The sequence below is a fragment of the Sceloporus occidentalis genome, unplaced genomic scaffold, assembly GCF_023333645.1.
Source record: "Sceloporus occidentalis isolate IW3139 unplaced genomic scaffold, rSceOcc1.0.p SCAF_129, whole genome shotgun sequence".
Classification (NCBI taxonomy): Eukaryota; Metazoa; Chordata; class Lepidosauria; order Squamata; family Phrynosomatidae; genus Sceloporus; species Sceloporus occidentalis.
The window spans coordinates 342,400-351,060 of NW_028317109.1; the positions used below are offsets into that span (position 1 = coordinate 342,400).

The following is an 8,661-nucleotide window of genomic DNA, read 5'->3' on the forward strand; positions in this document are numbered from 1 at the left end:
AGAGCTATTGTCTGCGGGTCATGAGAGTGATAATTCTACAACAGCAAAACACACCCCCCCCCCCCTCCGACGGGATCTAGAACCTCTAATTTACTACAAACCGTAATAGAACCTGCTATTTATTTGCGCTCCACTTTGGCTACAAACTGCTGAATATCTTTAGCCAGGATTTCTGGCTCTTCAAAGGCACCGAAGTGGCCCCCGCGAGGCATGTAGGTAAAGGAGATGATGTCGATGTATTTCTGCTTGGCCCAGGAGAGAGGACAATGCATGAGCTCGTTGGGGAAGGAGGCGATGCCGGTGGGAACGGTCACCTGGATTCTGTAACAAAGAAAGAAAATGGTTCTAAATATATTTGGATTTCAAAAGCTCCACAATATTTTTCATAAAAAAAAAAAAGAAGTCTTTATGATTTTTGTATTTACATTTATTTTGGAATTTCCCCAAGGCCCTTTTGGAGTCTGCGCAGAACATCTCCCCCAACCGACCCACGATCCCATTCAAGGGGCGTCTATTCGCAGTCGAGTTAGTTTCACGCATAAATGTTCCAGCGATAGCACTTCTGCTGGGAGGCTGTTCCACTTATCTACCACCCTCTCCATAATGTTAAACTTCCTTCCATTCCATCTAAGCCTTTGACCCTTTAGTGTTAGATTATGACATTTCTCCTCCTCTGAAATAAACTATGCAGATATATACATGGCATAAAAAACCTCAAAGATTGAAAATATGCAGTATTTGCATGAAAACACCTACTTGTCATGTTTAGCTACACCGAGTCCTCTGCCGACGTTCTCCTTGTAGAATCTCATGGATGAAACAATGGAGCCCGAAACCCAATAAATCATAACATTGGTCAGAAGGTCATCTATGGTGAATTTTCTAGGGGGAAAAAAATGCTATCACCAAATGTAAACCTTTTATTTTTGTATAATTTTAATGGTGTTGTGTTTTGGGTTTTTTGTTTTTGTTTTTTTAACTCAAGTAAAATGTATTTTTTTTCCTGGTCGCGTTTATGTACATTTTTATATATTGAACTGTAAAAGTAAAAAAATATATATAAATATATAAAAATAAAATAAGAATATTTTGATCCTGCTGGGTGTCCAGAGCTTGATTTTTATTTTTGAACCATATTCATGTGGGGTTCAGGACCCCAGTATCCCCCCCCTCCTTCCCATCCCGCTCCGCAAAAGGAAAAAGTTCAAAAGGAGCCTGGACGTGTTTCTTGAAAGCAATAATATTACAAGTTATGGATATTAGATTAATAGGAACAGAACGTTGATCCAGGGATTTATTCTGATTGCCATATTTGGAGTCGGGAAGGAATTTTCCCCCTGGTATGGGGCAATTGGCATCTGCTTCATAAGGGTTTTTTTGCCTTCCTCTGGATCAACACAGTAGGGACACAATATGTATATAGGTTGAACTTGATGGACTTTGGTCTTTTTTCAACCTTATGAACTATGTTACTATGTTACCTTTCCAGTCCACCATCTTCATAATCTATAAAATCCCGATCAGTCCAGGTGGAAAATTTCTCCAAGATGTAGGCAGCGAGTCCGACCGGGGAATTATTTAACCCGCACCCTGGGAAAATCAAAGGGCCGGATTAATGGAGTCCTCGGGGGACGTCTTTAAAGTTAATGTTGTGGCTGCCAGAGGATCTGTACTCGTGAACAGTGTCCACGCATTGAAATAACTGCGAATTGTATTCAGTTGGTATAGCAGCCAATCAAGTATCTAGGCCTATGCGAGATCACCACAGGGACCCAGGACGGACTTGGACCCCCAGACTCCATGTCCATCACATTGTCCCACTGCTCTGCCCATGTGGCTTTGGGCCCACAATAACATGAACACACACACTAACACACTTAAACACATACTCCATGCCCCCCCTGATCTCCTACCTGTGTTTTCCACCGGCCAGCCTGAGCTCTTCTGCTCCCTAAAGCTCCTCACATGCTGGATACATCTGGGCGCCAGGAAATGATATCATATCCCAGCGCGCCAAGACCGAGGGAGCAAGGCTCTCCGGCCCAGCGGTATTCATGAGGTGGGGTGGAAGGAAGTTTGGCGGGGAGTTTGGGCCTTTGTTACGCCAGCGCCCGCTCCTCTTATAATCTTACTTTATGCTCCTCCTACTGTCCAACCCTATGCTCCTCAACCAATTACAGGGCTGGAGCGGATGACAGATTGTGTTTTCGAACAATTAGGGGCCTATTAGATAGCTGGTCGGCTGGGACCCTGTACACCAGTCCTGGTTTTACCCTCCTAATGGTGGCCCTGGGTCACCATACCTCACAAGTGTCCCTGCTTTTGGTCCCAAATCCCTCTTTCTTCATTGATGTCCCTCTTTTCTAGGAGCTCAAAGGAGGATATTACAAGGCCCCGCAACAAAAACGCTATAGAAACAGCAGGAAATGGGTACGTTTAAAGTCAAACATAGAGATTTCTATCCAAAGGTCTCAAATATTCTTCGGAAAGCCGTACCCCCCCCCCCCCCCCCGAAACAAAGGAGACCATGTTTTGCATTTGAAACGTTAAGAGTTATTGCTCATATCACTATAATCCGACATCTCCTATCCTCCGGCACCAGCAACTCACCACAACACACAAAGAGGAGAAATAAATCATTGATTCGCATGCAGTAAAAACTTTAAAAGCATTAACCCCCCCCTTTTACGACACAAGAACGGAATTCACAAAGTAACGGTTTAAACATTAGCATTGCCTTCCCTGAGCACAAGGGGTTAAATGACCCCCCCCATTCATGCAAATCAGTTAAATGAAATACAGATTTCTAAAATAACGTTTCTATTTGATGGCAGCGCCTGAAGCAGATTATGTGTAGGCAAGACTTACGCACACGGAAAAGGTACGATGTATGCAGCAGCCATCAAACAAGTTGGCTTTTCGCCCTGTTATTTCATTAATATTTGGCTTTGAACGAGAGCAGATGCTCGATAAAGATCAAAAAGCCCCGTTCGGTAAGAAAATGAGCTTAAAAAAAAATAATAAAAAAAAATAAAAAATAGAACCTAGAATTATAAAAAGGAGAACAAAACTGGGAGGAATTCTTAAAGAGTCGGGAGAGCTCTTCGGCTTATTCGGAAAGTAGGGCGGCGTTTTGTTTTACGCAGCTATCCGTAGCTTCTGTAAAAATATAAAATTGCAAGAAAAAGAACCACAAAAAAAAAAACAAAAAAAAAAACTTGTGAAATGATGTAGAATCCAGCATTCTGGGAGAGAAAGTGGGTCGATGATTGCTAACCAATCACATCAACGGGTAAAATACTGTAAGAACCATAAAAATCCTTGTATTTCCGTATTTTTTTTTTTTATTTTTTTTGGCCAGCCGGTAAATTTTTGCAATCATCGGGGAAACATTCCTACGGTTCTTACTATTCAGTAGTAAAATCCGCCCAAAATACATCAAGGACGTTATAGTTCCTCGACATCTAGAGAGCGGGGGTCCGGCGTTTGAGAAGATATCTGAGAAGGTCCACAAAGACCATGAAACGGAGAGCTGTGTGTCTGCAGACCGGGATCTCATCCCGATTTTATATAAATTTGTACTTTAGATAGAATTCCCCCCCCCCCCCACCGCAAAAAAATGTAGGGAGATGCAACCAATCGGTCGCCAGCAGGTAATTGGGGGTACTTCCGTATAATGATTGGCTCTTGGTCAGCAATCAGATTATAGGCGAGAACGTTACAATTTTTTTTTTGGATGGTCGCCCGGTCCTTTGTTTTGTGTTCTCCAAGAGGGGACCCAGCGGTCTGTGGGTCCCGTCCACGCACCCCTAGGGCAGTTATTGCCTCACCTGCCGTGTCAGGCTTGGTCGCTTGGATGTGCATGTATCCGCTCTCCTTCACAAGATGATAGAAGACTTTCTTTAAGAAAGGAAACAGCCGTCGGACATCTTCGTCTTGGAAGCCAAACATTCCGGGGAAACGTTTGCCGAGGACGACGGAGAGCATCTGGGACAACCCCGAACTGGAGACGGGCACCATGGTGAGGTGAAGTCCCTTGACGTTGCTAAGAAAAAAAGAAGACGTCGCATTATTTAATGCACTAAAAAATGTGTTTTTTTTATTATTATTATTTTTGCATTAAAATTCCTTAGTGATGCGGTTGCCGAATTCGGGGATTTTTTTGGTTTTACCTGGGGGCAATCTGAGCGAGGTTTGTACAGACAATGGATCCCCAATCTCCGCCATGAGCGTAGAATTCACGGAACCCCAATCTCCGCATCAGGTGGTAAAAAATCCGAGCGACGGCCACAGAATCGCAGCCTAACCGTCGGGGAATTAACACCGGTTAGTAACGAGACAACAAAATATTACTACTAATTAATGACTTACTATATCATTATTCTTACTACTACTAATACCCAATATGGAAATTCTGAGAAAATATTAAACTGCTCATTTCAGATGACTATGAGGATTTTAATCTCTAATTCTGCTATGAATGATGGGATTTGTAGTCCAAAAACCCACCTACCCATGTTAATGAGGCACTGGGAATGCATCCAGGAGGATTTTACTAAAAAGCACAGAAATCTTACTGATTTTTTTTTTGCCAAGACCGCAAAGTTTCACCTTGCTTGTGAGCCGCTTCCGAGAAGCCGTATCCGGGGATGGAGGGGCAGATCACCTCGAAGACGCGTTCGTCGCTCAGCCCGTGGCTCCCGGGGTCCGTCAGCAAAGGGATGATCCGGTAAAACTCGTAGAAGGACCCCGGCCAGCCGTGCACCAAGATAATGGGGCGTACGGCGCGGCCGGCGGGGACGTTGGCCGGCTTCACGTGAATGTAATGGATATCGATACCTGCAGGTGGAAGACGGGGGGGTTACCTGGATATGAAAACTCGGAATAAGTTTGCTTTTCACCTTTTTTTCCCCGGGACCGGCATGGAGGTCTCACAGGGAGCTGCGGATAAGCATCTCATGCACTTTAATGCGTGCGACAGCCGAGTGTCTCTTGAGTCTCCTATGGGTTAAAACGTGGTGCAGTCCCACTGATTCAGATCCACGGTACGCTACATAGCCATTAAAACTACACAGGACTCGCCAAACTTGGGGGACTTAGTGGAGGGCGAAGCGATATATGGCCGTATAGTGTGACCGGACCCCCCAATATGAACTCGTATAGGGGCTTTTAAATCGTATTTGCTGGGTGTGCACTGATCTCGTTTTGTTGTTCGTACAGGTTGGTCATTTCAGCAGAACCCAGGAATCTGAATTTATATGCTTTGGTAAGAAAAAGTGCACATAAATTAACCCTGCATGTGCATCGGGGCAAAAAAATTACATTTGTGGCAGCAAGAGACATCCATTTTATGTAAAAAAAAATTTAAGATTTATGGACCATGGAGGTAACACAGGAGGTTTATTTTTTTTTTTTTTTTACATTTTGCGTGTTTTTCTTTTCTTTAGTAGTAAATTCCCCAAATGATCCACTAGACGCCTCTCTAGACGGATTGACTTATTGAAAATTCCTGAATTCTGCCAGTTAATGTTTACAAAAGGGAAAAAAACTAAACCAAAACCAACACAGATCATTCCCTTAAATAGAAGAATCGGTCTTTGTGTCCAGACTGCCAAAAAAAAAGAAAGAATAAAGAAATAAAATGGGTTTAACTCATCGGACGCCAAAGGAAAATCCCTGCATCCATTCACAATTCATTCACGCTCTCCTGGCACTCAAAGTGTTAAATGATACGGTCTGATTACTCAATATAAAATCCTAATTTTCCCTCATGTCCCCCGTGTGTCACATAAAAGCCGGTCACATCAACAGCTGATACTTCGTTACATTTTATCCTAAATGACATCACATTACAACATATAGTCATATAGTTCCGGAGGATATTATCCGGAGAGAGAGGTCAGAGGAGGGCGACTAAAACAGGGAATGGTTTGCGGGATAAAAATTATCAGCAAAGAATAAAGGGGAGAGAGAGAGAGGGGGGGGGAGGGGAGGGGAGAGAGAGGGGGGGGAGAGAGGAGAGAGGGGGGGGAGAGAGAGAGGGGGGAGAGAGAGAGAGAGAGAGAGGGGGGAGAGAGAGAGAGAGGGGGGAGGGGGGGAGAGAGGGGGGAGGGGGGAGAGAGGGGGGAGAGAGAGAGGGGGGAGAGAGAGAGAGAGGGGGGGGAGAGAGAGAGAGAGAGAGGGGGGGAGGGGGAGAGAGAGGGGGGGGGAGGGGGAGAGAGAGAGAGGGGGGGAGGGGGCAGAGAGAGAGGGGGGAGGGGGAGAGAGAGGGGGGGAGAGAGAGGGGGGGAGAGAGAGAGAGGGGGGGAGAGAGAGTGGGGGAGAGAGAGAGAGGGGGGAGAGAGAGAGAGAGGAGAGAGGGGGAGAGAGAGAGGGGGGAGAGAGGGGGGGGAGAGAGAGAGGGGGAGAGAGGGGGGGGAGAGAGGGGGGGGGAGAGAGAGGGGGGAGAGAGAGGGAGAGAGAGAGGGGGGGACTTGTAATGTTTTTATTGTATGTAATCTATTTTTTGTCTTTTTAAACAAATTCAGAATTCCGTCCGGTGATTGTTTCCACCGACCTTCGATTTTGGTTTTGTAATGCGGATATTTGTTGATGACTTCCAGTTGTTTTTCCCAGCTGAACGCGTTCCTCCAGTACGAGACCACTTTGCGGAGGTGAGTGGAATTGAAGCCGTAATTAAAGCGGCTCCCCTCCAGGGGCTCGGTGTAACGGGTCTGATCGATGCGCTGGAACAAATCCTACAAGAGAGAGACCAAGAGACCACCTCAATATATCCACAATACGGCCCAATATCCAGAGTTCCGATCAGTTTACTCTTTTACCATTTTCTCTATATTACGGAGGTCAAGCCGCTCCTCAAAGCGTCTCACAAAGAAACCTGCGCGGAGCGGTGAGCGACCATCAGCGCCAAGATACAGACCGATGTGTAAAAAAGATTAAATAAAAACAAAATCAAATCGCTTCAAGTTCCCGCTTCACTGACGGTTCTCCGAACGTTCGTTGACTAGCAGGTCTCTTTGCCCAGAGACCCCAACTGAAGCACCAAATCTCTGGGTCACAACCCGAAACCTCGGAAGCAGCGTTTAGACATTCGCTCCCTTCCATATGTTCGAGGTGAGTCCCACCTGCGGAGTCATCGCCCCCAACATCAAACTACCCAGAAGATCCCAGGGAAGAGTATGGCGCCCATTCCAACAAAAGTACCTCAGCATACAGCCCATCATCCCAAGTCAAGGCTTTGTATCTAGCGGTTTCCACCCAAAATTAGCTATTTTCAAGGGAAAAAGATCGGAATGATTGGATTTGAATTATTCTGAATGTAATCATTGGATGATTTTAGATTAGAGACCCGCCATGAAGAGCTTTTCCCCCCCGAGTGCCACCATCGCCAGCCCCGCTTACCACACTCCTCGTACCTTTAACTCTTCCTCAGTCGTTTCGACCTTGAAGGGCCGGATACTTTCATCCTCCTCGCTCTCCGGTCTGGGGCCCGCTCCCCACCACCCATCGCCCATGGGCAACGTTTCATCTTTTCGACGGAAAAACAATCGGTAGAGCAGCGCCGCGGCGAGCAGCGTTAACCCGATCTCAAGCAGCATCGCAACTCCGACTAAAGGAGAAAAAGAAAAATGGCTGTCAGATTCAAAGACTGAAAGGGTTAATATTTACTGGTGCAGAAAACAGGTTTTTTTTGTTTGTTTTTTTTTTTTAACGGGGGTCCCAAAAACCCCATTACCATAGAAACTGCCGTGCTCCCATTGGTTTCAATAGGAGACTTTTCCTGCCGCCGGACCAGGAGGGATTGAAAGGATTACACACAAAGGGGCAGGGGCTTGAAAGGGTTAAGGGGTATTGCAACAGCCCCGGCCTTCGCTCATTGGCAAAGGGAATGTGGCCCAATCTAAGAAAAAACATGGCAGCCGTCCACCCAGACGAGACGCCAAGAAAGGTAGCTCTGCCACAGATTTCAGCTTTTCTGGGAAATAAGTAAATTCACCCATTTAAAGAAAATAATCGACAGCGAAGAGGCAGGCGGTACAGGCAGCTTTACTAAAATTCCTTTTTATGCCTAAAAGCCGAGACGACGGCAGTTCTGCTGTAAACTGCGAGAAACTCTATCTATACATTAAGCTGGGAAACGTATGGATCAAATACCACGCTTGTATATATCCGGGGGGGGGGGTTCCACCCGCGCTGCCACCCCAGACCCCCAGGGTAACTTTGGCGGAATAATCCACAGACATTCACACGACCGGACCTCATCAAAAAGACACATTCCTGCGCGTAATTTACCTTTTTTCCTTCTTCTGGGACCTAAACCCAGATGTTTTATTGCAGGACACAAAATAAGTGGTTAATAAACCCCAAAACAAGCCCCCAATCCAACAAAACGCGTCCCAAACAAACAAAAAACGACGAACGTCAGCGAAAGGCGCCATTCAGAGAATCTGCACCGGCAGCAAAGCAGAGAGAGGCCGTCAGCGATCAGACTGCTGCGAGACATCCCCGGCACAGGGACAGACAGGGCCGAAACCCTAGCGTGTGCGGCGGTTTGTGGCTTCTGTGTAACACACACACAAACACACAATTTATGGGCTGCTGGCCTTAAAGCGCCGTCATCTCCTGTCTTGCAGAACTTTAATTCCAGAAACTTCCAAATCC

At 46.0% G+C, this 8,661-nt stretch overlaps 1 protein-coding gene across 1 annotated transcript; it reads right to left on the reverse strand.

Moving 5' to 3' along the window:
- Nucleotides 1-119: 119 nt before the first annotated feature.
- EPHX1 (epoxide hydrolase 1) lies at nucleotides 120-7,598 on the reverse strand. The gene is made up of 8 exons (XM_089499080.1): nucleotides 7,416-7,598; nucleotides 6,557-6,737; nucleotides 4,612-4,839; nucleotides 4,173-4,302; nucleotides 3,831-4,045; nucleotides 1,482-1,590; nucleotides 757-882; nucleotides 120-321 (listed from the first exon to the last, which is right to left on the reverse strand). Exons 1-8 carry the CDS (start codon nucleotides 7,596-7,598, stop codon nucleotides 120-122), a joined length of 1,374 nt encoding a protein of 457 aa, XP_089355206.1.
- Between the last annotated feature and the right edge of the window lie 1,063 nt (nucleotides 7,599-8,661).